The sequence below is a fragment of the Apteryx rowi genome, unplaced genomic scaffold, assembly GCF_003343035.1.
Source record: "Apteryx rowi isolate R43461 unplaced genomic scaffold, aptRow1 scaffold_380, whole genome shotgun sequence".
Taxonomy (NCBI): Eukaryota; Metazoa; Chordata; class Aves; order Apterygiformes; family Apterygidae; genus Apteryx; species Apteryx rowi.
In genome coordinates, this window is record NW_020450308.1 from 460474 (window position 1) to 479947 (window position 19474).

The window sequence follows — 19474 nt, forward strand, 5'->3', positions numbered from 1 at the left end:
TGTTAGTAAACCTGAAAAGATCACTTCAGAAAAGGCTTTAACATAGGAGAGCAAGGATTTACTTTGATACTTCTTGTGTTGTAAAATGAGGGGTTTTCTATGCAAAGGTCTAAAATGTTTTTGGAAGTTCATTTCTTTGTTATGAAGTACTTGTAATTTCATTTAACAGTATAGCCAATTGAATAGTATCAAGAAGTCAATGTATTTTACTGACTGAGTTTGATTTTTTTGAAGTGCAGAATATGTGTGGGACTGGAACTTGCTCAGATTTGAACTGAATAAGTTTTATCTTATTTTAAGCATTAATAAAGTTTAAGTCTGTGTGTTTATTTTATTTGTTTTAAAGCCTGCAATTTTTTTTTTTTTTACGGTGTCTTATCCCAACTTTTACCATTGATGATGCAGTTTAGCCTTATCTGGTCTTGTTTGGTTTTGTTCAGAGCATGTTTAGAATATAACAGGAAACGTGTTAAGGAAATTCTGCCACAATCCTGAAATAATCGGTGATTGGCCAGGCATTAAGATCTCATAATTCTGGAATAGGACTTCAGCCACACTGGTTCATACCGATTTGATGGGGTGCACTGTGCCCAAAACACCCTGTTAAGTCACTGGCTGTTTCTGACTTCAGTAAGAGTGTAAAAGGACGTTATTGCAGCAAAATACTTTTCATACAAATTTCCTTAATATTACTTAAAACAAAACTTGATATTTAGATAGTTTTGGTTCAAAAAGAAATTTGAGACAGTTTTCTGAATGCTTTATTAAGTTCTTAAAATTTCAGAAAAAAAATTGTGTGCTACAAGCACAAAGATAAAAGTTGTGTCCAACAACAATTTGAGAAGAGATAGCAGCACGTGTAGTACTGACGGCTCTTGAACAGTAGTAACAGATTGCGGGTAGTGGAATAGACATGAGACAAAGCACTGTGAGGTGGTCAAGGTACCTGCTACAAAGTACGGTGGCATAGGTGTGGTAAGGGGGAAATATGGTCCCTGACCAAATTTCTCATACTGGCAGAAGTGTGACTGTAACAGTTGAGACAGAGCTCTGCATTTGCTGTATGTGTTGCTTTGCTTAGGATAGTTGCAAACTAATGCTCTAGTCATTTATTGCTAGGAATAATTTTGTCCACAGAATCATTAAAGTCTTTTACTGTGGATGTAACCACGTTCTGGAGCAAGACTATTTACAATGTGAATTAGGATAGTGTTGTCACTGATGTTGTAAAATTGCCTTTGAGACTTTAGTCTTTGGCTTTGAAGGTAGGTGGGAGAAATAAGCATCCAAAAGCCTGTGGTGATCTCATGTATTCCCATCTAATGCCTTCTTCCTCTTTCCAAAAAACTTTTATCTATAGATTCAGATGCTTAAGAGTACATTATGTAGACAGCTGAACAACTCGGGTTTAGTGAGAAGAGAATCTGATAAGTTGACTACAAAGCATTCAGCTACTAAGTGCAAACCCAATAGTAATTACTTCTTTACCAGAGGTTTGCTAGGGATACTTCTGAAGACTGACTCCAGGCTGGGTCTCTGTGAGTAAGAGAAACTGGACTCAAAGAAGATCTAAGTTAAAACTTAGATATCTTAGCTTTCTTATTTAGTTACATTGTTTAGAAGCACAAATTTAAGCTCTTGTTAGTTTTTAAACCTTTTCATTAGAGTGTTTACCCAAGCAATGTTTTTGTACTTCTTTGGTAACAGGAATTGTAGGTGTGAATGTTTTGTTCTACATTCTTTCCCTGGTATTCATGAGTAGCTCCTACATATGGTGAATGCCAAGTACAGCTATGTGTATTAGCAGACTGGTATTTGAATCACCAGAAGAGTTTTGAGACCTGTCAGAGGTTCAACAGCATATTATTGTTATGCTACAAATAAGAGTTCAGTAGTCAAATACTGGAGAAGAGAAGAAGGATTAACTTAGGTCTTTAGGTTTACCTAGTATTTCATCCTGATAATGATATTCTGGCATGTGAGAGGGTGGTAACAGAAGGATTGGTACAGACCGGAGAGAAGGACTTGGATGCTTTTAGGAAAAAAAAATAATGAAAGTGGAGTCTTTTTAAAAGAAACTTTGAGAAACACTAAACAAATTTGGTATGTTAAAGTTAGATAAAATATGACAAAGAAGACATAAAATGTAGGTTTCACTGGACTTAGTAAAAGCCTAAATGTCAAGAGTTTAAACTGGGAAGAAATACTGTAGACCTGGGTTTACAGAGATATCCCTTTGTATGGAAGTGTGAAGTTCCCTGGGTAGAAACATCTAGTACTGCTTCAAAATCAGAACATTGCTATATGTGTTGATGTTGACTCAGAGTGTCAAAATACCTAAGCTCTTTGGCTCTTGGCAAACATCAGAGTTCTAAAATCTTTGTGCTTGCATATGAATGCTACAAATAAAACTACATCAGAGAAATTATTTTACCAAAAGTTGCCTTTTATTTTTAAAAGGGCTGTTCAGTAATAAATGTCTTTGTATAAAGATTTAACTTGAATCTCTTGAATTAGTAAACTGAGAACAGAAATTAAAGGTGGTGATATTTCATACTAAAGAAGAAAAGGCTTTTGGAACTTGCCATTCTTCAACTTCTGGTATGCTGTATGGGCAGCCCTGTGAAAGTCTACTTGCCCCCTGTGATTATTGGGAGCATTAATTGCCCACAGTAAAAATTCTTGTTGGTAAGAGGTACTGATAATGTTTAGCAGACCAGACACAAAGATATTCTCCATTTTGCAAGACTGGTACGTATGAGTGAGTTAATATGAATGAATTAGTACCACAGGGAGTAGTAACATATAAATGACACTCGCTTGTGAACTCTGACTTTTTTTTTTTTAATCTAATATGACTATAAATATAAGGCAAAAAGGCCTAGCAACTGGAGTAGAAACTTCAGGTGCCATCAAATGTGCTTAAAAATATGCAAACTTGTCCTTCTAGAATCAAAGTATACCATTGTACATAACTTACGGTACTTTAATATAATTGAGAAGATAATTTTGCTTTAGATTCTACCAATAATTAACTTTTTTGTTTTTTCCATTTAAGGTATCTAGTGGACAGTCGCTGGTTCAAACAGTGGAAAAAATATGTTGGTTTTGACAGCTGGGACAAATACCAGATGGGAGATCAGAATGTGTACCCTGGTCCTATTGATAATTCTGGACTTCTCAAAGGTAACGGCTTCTGATTGTGTATTAAGCCAACACAATTTTTAGTTTGGATTTCTCACAGATTCTTCATTTTTTTCTAGTTCATAGTATAGATAAATCTCTGCATTTATGTAGATGAACCTTTTTTTCAGACAGTGATAAAGGAACTGGAATAAAGATATTTTTAATGATTTATTAGTTTGTAAAAGTATTTATTGGAACTTCTTTGCAGTGGTAACAAAATATTTAATAATTTACAAATTATTAGTTTGTAATGATAGTTGAGACATGGAATTCATTCAAGTTCACAAATGACTGGCCTGATTTCACCAAAACTTTTTCAGTTTAACCAGTTTAAAATAACCTTTTTAAAGTTGAACAGTAAGATTTCTTTTGTCAACAAGCCCCAAACCTTTACACTGATTCTGGAGCAATTAAGGAAGTGTTATTAAACAGTTTGGTGATTGTATAAAGCATTCTGAAATGATAGAGGGTAATTTTGTAATCCTTTATAGAGTTCTAAATGTGGTTAAATTCTGCCATTGTTAAAATTATGCAGGTCTGACAGACTCTTATGAACGTAGTCAGATTTGTGGACCCAAGTCTCAGAAAACTTCTCCCGGATATTTTAAAAATTAATCCTGTGGTCAAATTTTATATTTAATGTTCAAGTATCGAAATACTATGAAAGCTATTAATAATTAATCTGCAAAATATGGTGAATACAGAATCTAATAGATAATTTCCTTCTGTGTAGTTACTGATAGTATAACATAATTTGTTTACATATATGAATACAAATTTTAACAACTTTATGGGCTTTATAGGGTTTATGGTGAACTACGACTTTCTTCATACAAAACCTCTTAACTAGAATTCATATCTCATTATTTAACGAGTTATATGTTAGAGATAATCTCTTCCTTCATAGAACTTGTCATACCGTGTTGCCCTAGTTGTCAGTTTAAGTGAATATGCATGTTTGACAGTGACTAGTATCAGCGCTTTTGAGGAAAGTGCTTTATTGTCACGTGCGTGTAAACGCTGTCCTCTACCTACAGACTAAAAGATCTTTTTTCTCCAGGTGGGTGGCATGTTTTGTTTTCTGAAACATGAGGGTTCAGTTCTTTTGTACATTTCTGTAGTAAGTCTTGTAATGAGGCAGGTCTGTTTAGGAGTTACTTTTCTTCTCAGCTGGAATCAGATGTAGCGAGATCCTTTTCAGCCTCAGCGAGGCAGCAACTCTTCTCTTTTCTGTGTCCACCCACTCAAGCAAGGTGACTTCTAGATGTGCACAGCACTGTAGTAGTTAATTGGGATTACTGGTAACTTTCTTAATTTGCATGGATGTTCTGATTATCTTTAAAGTTACTGTGGATGTGAAGCCCGTGTTAGAGGTTCAAATCTGGAATCATATTAGCTATTTTGCTTAAAAATTGCTGAAATACAATTTTCTTTCTATCGTATTGAAACTGCCCCACACCTCTTTCAAAATAAGCACAGCCTCAGGATTTATGGACTTAATATCTTTTTATCATTCATGGTTCTAAAAGTATGGCTCTGCGTTGGCAGTGAGAGTATGCACTCAACTACTGTCTGACATCTGCTGTTCCTGTGTGAAGGCATTTTTAAAATTAAGAGTATTAGTGCTCAGCAAATAGGAGCCATCTAGTTCACATGCTGCAAAACAACAATTCTCTGTGCTCGAATTCTTAGCATAAATTGAACCTGAAAATACTCATGCTTTGTAATCTTGTCTTCGGCACTTAATAAAACTGTATGTTATATAACAGTAGTTGCTCTCATACTGTTCTCCTAAAGTGTTAACTCTGGAAGTTTGCATCTGATATAAAGAGTATAAAATAAAAATGTTCATGCTTTCTCAGATATTCTGTGGTGTAGTGCACTGATGAGGGAAAACTATTATTAAATTCAAGAAATACTGATTCCAGGAAACTGGAGCAATATGTTGTGTTTATATTACTTAAGTACTGCTCCCTTATTTCCAGAACATTTGGATGAAGTGAGAGCAATGTAAAATAACTGGTACAGCTTTCAGTTAATCTCAGCATACTCAGAAATGTTGCTGAGTATGAAGAAATGCACCCCTAACATGTTCAAAAGAATAGCTATATAGTCAACTTTAGATGAGCGAAGCAAGCACAAGAAAATTGTCATTCAGGACAGTTGACTGCTTATCACAGAAAACAGTTTTGCATATGAGAGGCTCAGTTATCAGTGTCAGAGGCTTCTTTGATGGAAATAAGGATCTGAAAAATTTATACTAGGAAAAAAGTTGGTGTTTTTAGAAGGACAGAATGGTGGAATCCAAATTGCATCTTCTCTCTACAGACACCTGTAGCAATATGAAACCAGTGCAGAAATACAGTATGTGTTTCCTATGTGGTAACTGGACACAGAGATGTTTATGGATTCCTCTCCACCCTCTGCTCCCAGTTCTAGTGGAACCATCTGTAGTGGTACTATCAACCACCATATGTATATTATTGAGGAGGCCAAGTAGTTGAATTGATGGTACCAGTCTCAGCTTGTTTCAACAAGAGTTTCTTGGATACAGCTCCTGAATATAGATTTGGGGGTATTTGGGGATTTTTGTTGTTGCTGAGTTATTATATTTGGCTCTTCCTACTAAGTCATTTATATGATTTTTATCAGAGAAAAATGCACGCAAACCACATTGTACCCATTGTACACATCGTCTGCTCACCAAGTCATCTTCTGAACTGCAGATACTACATAGTATGGAAACAGGATTTTTTGCCACCTCTGAGCAGCTAATGGTAGTAACTAATAGCATGCACTTAAAATACGTGAGCTGAGAACAATGTGCATCTCCGAGGTTTCACTCGCATGTGAACATACTTAGCTGGAGAGAGAAGGAAAGAGAGAGTCAACACCAGTGATAAGCTAGTAGGGACAAGAGAGCTGTGCATTCTTCTTTGTCCATGTTTCCACCGTTTGGGGGATTAAAGCAAGAGCATTGCTTTTTCTCTTATTTTCCCATCAGATCACAAACCCTTTAAACCAACTTAAGATATAGCAAATGCAGATAGAATGGGAAGATTCCCAGAGTCATGGTAAGCTGGAATCTTGTTGACTCTTCCTATCAAAAAGTGAATATGTCCCTTAAACATATCCCATAAATGTCCTCAGCAGTGATGCCATCCTACAGAAAAGGTTGTATGGAAACACATTTCTTAAAATTCTTATACCAGAAAAAAAGTCAGGATAGCAAATATTAAAAGGACCTTTTAATTTAAGGGGTTTTTTAATGCTTAGAGACTTTTTTTTTTTTTAATTGAAGTAAGCAATGTTATGCTGTGTTTGCTAAATCTGTGCAGAGGAGAAACATAAGTGTAAACATATAATCAAATGAGGGAGCTTTAGGACCTTTCACATGCATATAGTGTGGACTTATTTTTCTTGCAGAAGAATGTGGGTAATGGTATTCATTTTATTTAGAAGTATTAGTTACCAATCATCTTCTAAGAGGAAAGCAAACACCTGAAGCAATATGAGATTATTTAAGATTACTTTTATACTCAGTTGTGTACTTTCTGCAATTCATTCACATAAAACAATGAAAATAAATACATGATGTATTTATTTTCATACTTCTGTGTTAAGTTTGCTCTCCTGCTTCATTCTTTGGAGCTGAATGTGTGAGTCTTCCTCTTTCATCTCCTCCTATATAGAGGGATGTTTTCTGGCCTATAGTTGTATACTTCCCAGTAGAAAAACAGCTGTCGTAATTGTCTGAGGCCCACAGTGGTTCAGATCTGCAATGAACTCTTACACATACAGGATAGCGGTTATCTTACTACTGTAATACAGATTGAACCAAAGCTAAAAGCATGCTATTTATATGAGAGGTGGTCAAACTGTGCTTCTTTCAAGTGCTGAATCTCACTGTCTCTGTGAAGAGTTTTATGGGAACTGTTTTCCAGAGCCCGTAGGATTCTTTAAACAGGAGAGTTGTACTATGTGTTTCTCCCAGTTTGTCACGGGTGAATGACTTTGAACTTTGTCTCAAATCTACTGCAACTGCCCATTCCTGCATTTTCAGTCAAGGATGCAGGAGTAGCATGAACTGGAAGTATCCATGGTGATGGAGGAATATGTGCAAAGTGGGTGAGGAAATGAATTGGGTTCTTGAAGGCTGTGATGGTGTGTGATAACAAGATAGAAGCTCATGATTGCAGGAGGATGCGGAGTCCTCATTTGGACATGTGAGAGTAGGAATACTCTATATAATAGGTATGCCATGCATGTTCTGGATGGCTTACCTAAATAGTTTCAAAAATAGTTTTGCTTTGAATTCCATTATACTGATAACATAATTGTGACCTAGAAAGTACTTTGATTGTTATTTATATTAAAAATAGTGTTTCATTAAAAAACTGAGAGTTAACAACATTCAAGTAAAAATATCTTTCTTTTATAGATGGTGATTCTCAGTCTCTCAAGGAACATCTCATTGATGAGCTGGATTACATCCTTTTGCCAACTGAAGGCTGGAATAGGCTACTTAGCTGGTACACACTGATGGAAGGTCAAGAGCCAATAGCACGCAAGGTAATCTTAAATAAATTACCCCCTGGGATGAAAGTGATTCAAATACAGTCCTGCAAATAATAGCAAATACACAGGAGTTGCACAGAAATCTGTTAGGAGTTGTCTTTATTAGGAGATCGTAATGATGATCATTTAGACAAATCCTGCTTTAGTTGCTTATAGATATCTAATTTTTATTTACATTTTAGAGACTTAAGTTTTGAAAATTGAGAAGGACACAAAGGATGTTGATACTTTTTTTTTCTTTTGAAATAAGACCTCTAATTCTTCAAGAAGAACTTACTTAGCTTTTAAGTCTAAAAATGCAAATGATTTTGTAAAATAAATATAAACCTTAAAAATCTATTGATGGTACTAGTGAAAAGTCTAACTGTTACAATGTTAACACCAACAGAGTAATTGGTAGCTCCTTTTGCGATGAGCAGTCATCTCTTCAGCAGGTTGCTGATTGTTCTTTCTTTAAGCAAAAACCGTATCTCGACACAAGCAATAGTCCTTAGTCCAGGAGAGGCAGTGACCCTTCATCAGTGTGAGCTGACATAAGGAATTTTTAACACATGAATGTTAAATATTACCATCTTGGGCTACTTGCTCCAGCATTTGTCCATTTTTACCTGGTTAGTGAGCAGATAATCTTTATAATTTAGATTATTTCTTAAGATTCAAGATAGTGATTACAGTTGCACCCTCTCTGAACTGAATTACTAAGTTTTAAACCACATTTGGGTATGTTTGTCATTTCAGATTGATTGTTAAGGAATATTCTTTCACTTACAGGGCTCTTTATTATAAATCCTCAAAATTTGCTGAAAGAATCTATTATGATTAGAATTTAGTTTGGTATAACTTCCGAACAAGTGCCAGTTTTAGCTATAGAATGAATTTTTGGTCTTCAAGATTCATGTGGTCAGCAAGAAAAGAAGTTCAAGAGCTGAAAACTGAATCATTCTTTTTTAACAGTCTTTTTAACACAATAAAATATTTTTTTAAAGAGACATCCCTGGAATGTCTCTTTTTCTTTAGTTCTGTAAAAGCTGAAATCCATTAAGATGGCTCCCCTTCTTTAAAGATATCTATTATTAACTTGTTACTGTTGTTCCTGAAGATGGATTTCACCAAACTAGATGTTCTTTCTTCCCAGTAAAGTACAGGTTCTGTAATTTTTCACTTTTGTTTTCCCCTCTGTCAATATAGGGGAAAATGGAAGAGGAGAGAAGGGAAATTAGAGTAGTTTGTCTCCTACTTGGAAGGAACTAACTGGAAAAATACTTGGAGTAATGAGTAGCTAAGTAGACTGGCATAGATTCATTAACTGCTGTTCATATTGGCAGAAACTATCATGTGAGATAGTGTATTCCCATTTAGATAAACTAATTTTTCTTTGTGATGCTTTTCTCATTTGTTCATTGATTTCTCTTGTCTGTCTTAGTATTTTTTTCACAGTGGTGGGATGATGGTTTTCTTTCATCCCACTTGTTGCAGCAACTTTTTTTTTAATGTGTAACCAAATTTTGAATTGATACAGTGTTGTATATGATGTGTCAAACAACATTATAATTTTTTAATAGCATGTGAAAATACTATTAGTACTATATCAGTTTTATCTCCAAAGTGTCTTAATACCACTGCACAGTTTTTGTTTACAGCAACTATTTTGTTGTTACTCTAATAGCTAAAAATCCCAGTAAGCTGTCCAAATTAAGATGCATTTCAATTTAAAATATTATGATCGGCAGTCATTATAGATAAGGCGAACTACTGAATAGTAGTAGAATCATTCACTTTTTTTTTTTCTATGGCACATGCATAAAAGTTATATTTGTTCATCAGATCTCTCCTAACAAGTAGTCGGTTCCTTTTTTTTTTTTTTTTTTTTTTAAATGCCGTATTTGTCAGATGTATCACATATCAGGCTGATGGCTATTTTCAGAGCAGTCTACATGACTAAGTACTGCAGTTACATTTGGGAAGATCAAAGGGAAAAACATTTAAGAGGTGACCCTGATTATTTTTTTTTCTACGCTTTATCTTTATGAAAAAAGTTTTCCTGTGTACTTTACTGTTTTGTAATAGATGTTACAAAAATGAGCATATAATAAACAACTGTAATAAATAGGTGAAATTGCAATTAAAATATTCAATGTCAGAACATAGCTGAAAGATCTAATTTGTAGGTATTTGTTTAAAAATCGTCTATGTGGTATCCAGAATTTAGCAGTTTGTCTTTGTTCTTGATAAGTGTTCTTTAACAGTCATATAAAAAGCAGCTCTTCATCTTTTGAGGAAATAGCATACACTGAATGTGTTTTAAAACTATAAAAAATCCTGTGTTTCCTTATTTTTTGATTAAGTATCTTATCTTTTGATTAAGTATGCATGTTTGATTTTCACTGTACTTAACATTTCTGAAAGGCATGGTGGTGTTTATACACAGGTAATATATAATCATGAGAAAATTTTACTTTTCAGGTTACTGTACTTTTAAAAAATTGTAGGAGTATTTTAATTCTCATTTTTGGCATTTATTAAGTGTCTTAAGTTACCTGAACTTTAGTTTCTTGAAGAGCTCTTAAAAATATTTTGAAGTGTGTGTATTAAAATAAATTTGGACTGATACCTAATGCCAGTCTGTTTTTCAGGTGGTTGAACAGGGTATGTTTGTAAAACACTGCAAAGTAGAAGTATATCTAACAGAATTAAAGCTTTGTGAAAATGGAAATATGAACAATGTTGTCACACGAAGATTTAGTAAAGCTGATACAATAGGTATGTACAATTATTTTTAACAATATAAGATTGTCTTTAAATGGTACTTGCTGGCAAGTTCTGAATAAATATGTCTCTAGGAAAATGACAGATGAGTATTGTAACTGTTATGATGGATGGGACTAGTCTTGTTTGGGTCAAAAGTAGAAATTTATCAATTTGGAATGTTTTGGGTGTTAATTCAGTTTTAAAAAAATACGTTTTATTACGTAGGCATCTGTGTTAACTCTAGAGTTTGTGCTTTTCAGAGAGTGAACAACTAGATGACTTTCATTATCTTTATTGGATTCCACAGTGCTTTTTCATGGCTTCTAGTGTGTAAAAAATGTAGTTTTGCGTGTTTTCATTGATGCCTTTCATTAACCAACACTCTGAGTCACTTAGAAAGGTATATTAGGAAACACAGGAATGAATTGAATTGATGCATTAATGGCCAAAGGGTAACCTATAAAGATAACATTCTTTGAGCTGTGGAATGGCTTTACAGTAACTGAGTTCTGTGTTAAACCTCCACCTGATCTTTATTTGTGCTTATTTTGCCTGTTCTGTGACCATTGTATGTCAATTTTTTTGAAACCATATTTTGACAAAATGTAATTATCTCTAAAAACAACAGTCAGAACATGTGTAAAGGTATCACTGATATATTTGTGTATCTGTATATGAAATAAGATCCTTTCAACCACCTGTATTTGTGCAGTTAGTGGTGTTCTTTTATGCTAAAGGCATAAAATCAAACCCAGCCATTACTCTGTTATTTGACAGCAATGTAGTCTTTTCAGCGTTTGCTTCTATTTACGTTACGAGTAGTCACGATCATTCCTTGCTTAGTTCTTTGGAAATTGCTTGCTTAAAAAATAGAATTATTTTCCTTGGTTAGAGTTTAATCTTTAAGTTAGACAAACAGGTAAGCATCTGCCTGTATTAGAATAAAAGCTTACAAATTATGAAGTCTGTCATTCAAACAAAGCTTCAGTGTTGAATGTTGATTTACATTTCTGGGGTGCGATTTAACTAAGGAAAATGTACTTTATTTTGTAAGCAAACCCAGAAATTTAGAAAAAAGCGATTTAATGTCATCCTTCAAGAGGACTGAATACAAGCTATTTTGCAGTGATACTGAATTAAATTGTATTATTGGTATCTTAGATAGTGGATGTATTTCTGATGTTTTCTTTCAGAACACTTCGAAATGATTGTTTCTTTGAAGGTATATTTGTTTATTCTCAGCATAGAGAGAATTGTAGTTATGAGATAATTCTCATACAGAGTAATAAGAAACAGTGAAGTTTACTGGCAACTCTGTTCCAAGCACTGATCTTATTTGTTTTCCTGAGATATGGGATGAGATGTTCTTGGAAACCTTAAAAACGTGCCCTTTCTGAAGCTGAATCCTCTTATGAGCAGCAGCATGGTGGACCATCATAGAGAGGCCATCCAAAATAGCTTATGTCTTAGAAAAAGAGGTAGAAAAATTGAGAACAATTTCAAGGGTGAAAGAATAACCAATTCATGCACTTTTTATTTTATGCTCCCTTAAAGAGATGGTGGGGGGGGTTTTCCTCTCCTTACCTTTAGTATATTTGAAGTAGTCCTATCAAATATGTAGCAAAGATGCTCGTTGTATCAATAAAGAATATGCAAGAACCTTGAATATTTTTCACCCTTGCCTGCATATGCCAGTGAGAAGGGGATGCATGTCACTGTTTCATTACGGTTGCAAAAGGCTTGTAGCACAAAAGAGTCGGTATCAACCCCATTGAAGTGAGTGGGTATAAGGTACTAAGATCTTTCCAAGAAGTTTGAATATTTCTGCCTCTCATTGTAATTGTTTATATTATTTACTGCCCTCTGGAGGTCAGGACAAGAACTTCCTTAATTCACATCCACAGAGAAAGGTTTGGAGACGCTTATATACTCTAAGCACAAGATGTATTCATCTGCCAGTCTTCAAATGTGTGTTATTCCTGGAATACCTTTGCTTTTCTGCCCAAGTAGAATTATTTTAACTAAGCTAAGTCATGTGTGAATAAGGTAGTACAAGGTAGGAAAAAATTAATTATAGTAGACGAGCCTAATAATGACTGTTTTTCTTGGGATTGTATTGGTTGCATGTAGTGTGTTCTTTCGATCTTCTTGAAGATCTCCTACAATTGAGGACTCTGATTTTGGAATCACTGCATATTAACTTTGAGGCTGGTTGATGACTAAGTCTTTTTTGTTGTTGTTGCTGTTGTTGTTCTAAGAAGAAAATGAGCTATGCAATAAATGTACTTCAGGCAGCATTTCTGCATAGTTATTGTTGCTAATCCTAGAGAACTTCAGCGCTTCTGAGTGAAGGCATGCTAATGATCTTTTCAGGAATCTTATTTATATGAATGTATGATTAAACTCAGTCACCACCTAATGTATAGGCCTTTTCTACCTTTATTTAAGGGTTTTATAAACCACAAAATGACAGAAAGACTGTCCATAGCTTCTGTTATGGACAGATGAGAGTCAGGTTCTGTGATGCCATAAAATAATTCCAAAACTGAACTGATATACTTTTCAGAAGATTATACCCATGGCTATACATCTGATGAGCTTTTGGACTTTTGCTAGTAAATAATCTTGGCAAATGGCTTTATGATTAATCTTTTCCATTAATTTGCTGCAGAACAAAACAAGAATGTTAAACGTGCTGCCCTTGAGGACGCTTTGTTCTGGGATCTGTGACTAGCCTTTCTCTTCCTTAGGAAGCCGAGATTACTGTTTCACAATACGTGTTAACATCTTCAGTTTCCTTCAGACAGTATTTGTGATACCACTTGCCTTTAAGAGTCATGGCGTACTTGTATTAGGATCTACTGAACCTCTCCAGCAAAATAGTAGCTTAATCATGCAGGGTTTTTTGGGGAGCCATTTCCTTTTTAAGGATAAGGATATATTCTGTACAGGAACCATAACACTTAACTCTCGCAAATTAAACCATCTCAAGTTTAAAACTACTCTAAAATCCCTTTATAGGTGGAGTGAGAGTCGTCTTCAGAGGACAGTTCCTCCTGACTGATAGACATGATCGTAGTGTTAATGTTCTCATGCATAGGGCATGTGTATATCATTGCTAGAGCAGAACCCATTACAGTATGCCTCAGATCATACTAACTTCCGTGTAATGTGTTCATTTATACTTGAACAGGCGTGTTCATTTTGGATCGTAAGCCAACACTTCAGTGATACTTGCTTGGGAGGGACAGGAGGGAGAGGATTATAAAGTGTACATTGGTTAAGTTGATGTAAATGTATTAAAGATACCTTAGTTTCACAGTCTCCAAGTAGCAGAGTGGCCAAGCAAAACATGCTCTTCCTGGAGACTTGGACATACGTGTCTATTGTGTTGTCATCTGATGGGATTGGTGCTTCCTGTCTCGTAACGGTTCTCTTACAGAAGATACAGAAGGTGTTACTTTAGTACTTGCTACAAATGAGAACTGCAATGATCAAATACTTAATGTATCATGGTATTAATAAGATAATGAAAAAATATCTTGTGTAAAATTCATTTTTCTAGTGAAAGTTGTTGACAGATTTGGAATATTTTGGAAGATTGTTGCTAGGTAAATTTATTCTTCCATTCAAGTATAATGATTTAAAATCATTGATAATTGATTCAGACAGTACATGATTCCTTTTAAAAAAATCAACAAATTAGTCAACAACCTCTTGCCTTGTTCATATCACCTACCTTGCTACATATCACCTCAATATTTGCTTTCACACTAAAAGCATAAGTTAACCAGTAAAAAGGGAACTTGTATTCGATTACCTACAATATCTACAAATACTGTATTGGCCAGTTGTCATGCATTTCACAAGCCAACAGTTGGATTTTTACAAGATGCATCTAAGCTTTATATCTTGTTTTACTTTTCATATTTATTGTAGGAGTATTAGCAGAAAAAATAATAATCTTAATTAAAAGGGGAGGTGGGAGGGAAATGCTAGAGAAGCTGAAACACTGACATTTTTATCCTGAGACTTCAGGGGAGCATCTTCTGAAGGGTTTACATTGCCCATTTTTATTATGGTTTTCAGCGATCGTGAGGAATACAACTTGTACAATTTGTTCAGTATAGTCTTTGATTGTTTTCTGTCTTAGCTGTTATGAGAGTTGACGGTTGGGGACTTTATGAATGAACCAGTTAAAATCATCTAAGTAAAGTTGCTATGATGTAGCAGAGACTTAAGACATTGGTTCATATTAAAGATCTGTTTCATAAACTTCACTTTTGCAGGAGGAGAATGGAGTTAATGATTAAGTTCTTAAATTCCAGTTTTAGACAATAGTTATAATACCTCAATTATATAACACTCAATATATTTCTGGGGAGCAGGAGCCTGTAAATCTTTCAGGGACCTCGAATCTTTCATGATCCTTTCTAAATAATTATATGTACTTCAGTTATCCAGAATAGTCTTTATTTTCTGTGAGTGTGCAAACTAGAGTTTATGCATATGTATTGTGGTGAGTGATAGGGGTAGTAGAAGTGTGTGAAAACCAAAGGGATTGATCTGGGGAGAGGAACAGAATGATTTGCCTTCCCTGCCCCTGGTTTTGCTGCCAGTCTCACTTCTAGTCATTGCCCACACATTTACCTTCCTGTGTTACCACACTCTTTGGGAAATGAGCAAATGGGTACCTGTATAGATCCTATCATGTTATTTGTGTACCTGTCTTTATTTGGTCTGCTTTATCAGAGCAGTCTGGTGAAGGAGAATCAGTCAGGAATAAAACAGTCCTCTGACTATTTCCATCTTCTTAAAGGCATGCCAACTAGCAAATTCCTGCTTTTCCTACGACATGATGGAGTTGCATGTTTATTTCTACACTTTTATGCATATTCTGAATATCAGAAAAGAGTAGGTGATTCTTGTGCTTCATTTAAACTCGTAGTGTTTGTATACCGAAATGCTAAACTTGTGTTCTTTCTCTTTCAAAACAGATACAATTGAAAAAGAGATAAGAAAAATCTTCAATATTCCAGGTGAAAAAGAAACCAGACTGTGGAACAAATACATGAGTAATACTTTTGAACCATTGAATAAACCAGACAGTACCATACAAGATGCTGGTTTATACCAAGGACAGGTACTATGTAATATCACTTCTTTTTTATACGTCTTAATTTTTTGCACATGAGAATGTAACTGTACTCAATGAATTTTCCTTATTTTTAAGTAAAATTTACCTCCTGTCCTAATAGGTTATGTTTGGGATACAGGATTTTATAAACAAATTCATCAAAATAAGTCATCTCTGCATGCTTCTTTATGATTGAAAATGAGTTTCATTCTCCTGGTGAATGTAACATTGCTGACATGAATTTGGTAAAACCTAAAGTAAAATGTTCCTAGGATCTAGGATATGTTCCTATCATGCAAACCAAGTTTTGAATAACTTTTTTGTACTCTAGAAGAATAAATCCTCTGCTCTGATTCCAGTGTCCAGATTTCAGAAAGTAATTGAGAAAAATTGAAAAGGTTTCAGATAAGACTTAGAGATTAAAGAGCTGGAAAACCTGCTTTACCATGAGACTACATCATCACCTAAAAATATCTTGTAAAAAATTTTCCCCTAAAGATATTTATGGGAAGATTTCTTACAAGATAATTTTTTTTTTTTAGCTTCTCAGATTAATATAAGAACAAATATTGTAGTTAAAGCTATACAAATGTAACTGGGAACTGACTGGACAATTTGAGGGGTCTCATCATTAGAATAACTTTTCTGGTGATTACATTGATTCTGTATTATGTAGTCTTTAAATCAAGTTGGATATTTTTTCAACAGCTGTAGTTTATGCAGTCCTGTTCCAAATATGAATGGATGAAATCTGATGGCAGTATTTGCAGGCGAGATTATATTAAAATATTTCCTTTGCTTTAAAATGCTTAACACTAACCTACCTAACAGCAGCATTTATGCAGTGCTTTAGTTTCTTTTATGGGATGAAAGGTAATAATCAGTGCACCAAAATAACAGCTTGAACTACTGTACCCTTTTAGCTTCATGCTGCTCACACTTAAACCTTAACACAGTTAATTTTCACAATGTGCTGGTCCTGCTGTAAGAGCCTACATCCTTCATGAAAGATTTGTGTCAAAGGTATAACTTGTAAATTGCCTCTATCCCAGTGAAACATTAACTATGAAGCATGCATGGCCTGAAATTAGCCATAAAAAGAGCTACAGGTAACATCTGTACTAGCAGCAAAACAAATATTATTCAAAACCATGGTTTCTGAAAATGCTAAATGTCATGGTAAACCATGTCTGTTTGGGTGAGTTGCACTTGCTGACACACCTGAGGTTGTTGTTTTTCTTGTTGAGCCTTCTAATCTAATAATAGTTATTCTGACTATTAGATTCTATCCAATCTAATAGTTCTTTTTCACCACCTAATACCAAACTGTGTATTTGATTGGTAAGTAAATTAATGTTCTGAAATTGAATTGATGTTCACAAGTTGATTTCTGAAGTAAGCTTTTAAGGGTTCCACTCAACTCTTAAGTCTAAATCTTCCTTTTAATGAGTAATCTCTGAGAGCCAATGAAAGGAAATGTCAGCTCTCTTAGAGCGCTTGTGATCAAAGATAGCAAACTACTCTTTTCCAGGTTTTTGGGTAGTCATGTTAGAAAGCTGTTTTCAAATTTCATGTGTTAGTGTGTTCAGAGTGAAAATGTGATTTCACCTTCAAGTGGCAGCATGATTTATACATAAGGTTTTAAGCATTAGTACATGTGTGGATGTGTATGTCTTTGTGTCTATACGCTGACACAATATAACAGCAGCAGCAATCCTGTCATATGAATGTACAATTATGCAGAATTAGTTTCACATGAAACTAAAGAGTTAGATTCAGCTTAAGTTTTGGAGTCTTGTTGCCATTCAGATGACTTAGGCTGTCCTGCCTAGCTTTCAGCTGTCAATCCAGAAAGGCATGAGCTTTTTGTAGGTTCTATGTCATATCTGCCAGCCTAGGCCAGATATCTCAAATACCCAACAGCGTTTCAAATGGCACTTGATGCCTGTGTTTAGGACTGAGTGTTCTGTACTCCCATTTGGACTAGTAACAACTTGAATTAAATGAATTTCATTAGCCAGCTCTCCTGCTGGGAAATAAGCATTATATGAATGCTTTTGCAAAGAATACAGGAGTAACCAGATAAGTACGATTTTAGGGATATCAAGGCAGCAAATATTTTCCATCTGTATAGCATATGAGGCAAAATTCCATCAGTAATGCCTCTTTCTTAACACGGCTGTTGTCTGGACATGTGATTTCTATAGATTCTGTTTTGACACTGCAGTTCTTTTTCTAACCAGTGTACTGCTTTGTCTTTAACTCTGAAAATATCTGTTATGAACTTAGCTGAATGGACAAAACACTTTGTCTACCTTAGATACTTACATGGCATCCCAGTTGTAATGGTTACTTCAAATCTTAATCTCTTTAACTGAATTTTTACTACATTCTTGGCAGGTAAGGACTTGCCATTTTATCCATGAGGAGTTAAAGCACAGAAATAATAAGTGACTTGCCCAAAGCTGTACAAACCTGCAGGGGAAGGAGGGCTAGAGCAAGAAGAAATTCATGTAATTGAATGGTGTATTCTTGAACCTCAGGGAACTGTGACTTAAACATCAGTCTTTTTTGTCTTGGTCATGTGTCAGCAAACCCATTAAAAAGATCTTCATTGGAACAGAATGCAATCTTTTGATTTTTTTTTTCAGTTTTCTTTATTTACTTTTTGTGGTAGGTACTGGTGATAGAACAGAAGAATGAGGATGGAACATGGCCAAGAGGTCCTTCAACTCCTAAGTAAGTTGTGGATTTAAGTCATGTTGCTTGACTATAGCTTAAATATTTTCACTAGTTATTTTGCTTTAAAAACAAGTGGGGTTTTTTGAAAGTGGTATTTCATTTTGAAAATCAGCTTTTAAAAGTCTTATTTGAAAAAATGCAAAATATTGTATTTGTCGTAAGTACTAAACATTGTAGAATGTGACTTAAAATGATGGCTTCCTACATATACATTGCATAACTCTATTGACTTCAGACTTTGTCCCGTTTAAAAATAATTCCTAAACAGGCTTTGTCCTGTTTAAAAATAGAAAAAATTCCATGGTAGAAAACTATAAAACTTAGTTTATTTTAAATCACTGTTTTAAAGCATAGTATGTCTGTTAGGAGAACATGGGTATGTGTGCTTTATCAGTATTTTTATTAAATATTCTCACAGGTAGTTTATCCTTTTATCTGCAGAGCACAATATTTACACATAAACATTTTTAAATTGCAGTCTACGTTACCAGAATGTTGCCTTTGTTCTTTGTTGGGGCTGTCCTCAGTTAAGAATATGATGTTATTTGTCTTTTCTATTCTTCCTGCTGCCATTAACAGCAGCATCTTGACAGTGGAAAGCGAGTAGGAAATTACTTGTGTGAGGAGACTTTTTTGTTTGTTTGTTTTTGTTTTTTCATTTAGTTGGCTAACCTTTTTTTAATATCCTTTCTGGAATCTAAATTGTTGTTCATTGTTTACATGGATTTTGAATAACAGTTGAAACTAGTTACTAGTAGATTTATGACATTATCTCAGCCTTACACATAGTTAACTGTTTGGGTTTTTTTTCCTTTGTCTGGTAGATAAGCATATCTTTCATTAAAAAAGTTAAGTTCCTCTTGTTCCTTCTGACATCCTGAATTCATATAAATGAAGTTCACTATAGTTTTAAAACATTTTCATAATATCATCTCTTATCATTTGAAGGACAGAGATTCTTAATCTTTGGCATTTTATGTGCCAGCGCTTTCGTTAGGAGCACCAGTTTATGTTAAGTTGCTTAATGAAATCTGTTTTGTCCAATTTAAGCTTTGTATGAACAGTATAACCTTACTTAGCAAG

The 19474-nt window shown here is 34.6% G+C and overlaps 1 protein-coding gene across 8 annotated transcripts in view; it reads left to right on the forward strand.

Moving 5' to 3' along the window:
- USP15 (ubiquitin specific peptidase 15) overlaps window positions 1-19474 on the forward strand; it is a 66109-nt gene that overhangs the window by 11844 nt on the left and 34791 nt on the right. For all 8 annotated transcript variants that reach the window (XR_003254895.1, XR_003254896.1, XR_003254897.1 and 5 more), the window contains 5 exons: window positions 3059-3186; window positions 7628-7758; window positions 10398-10524; window positions 15510-15655; window positions 18327-18388. Coding sequence is in view for 5 of the 8 variants with exons in the window: in XM_026074201.1 (XP_025929986.1) it covers window positions 3059-3186; window positions 7628-7758; window positions 10398-10524; window positions 15510-15655; window positions 18327-18388 (594 nt within the window). In the remaining 3 variants the exon portion in view is untranslated. The remainder of the gene's footprint in view (window positions 1-3058; window positions 3187-7627; window positions 7759-10397; window positions 10525-15509; window positions 15656-18326; window positions 18389-19474) is intronic.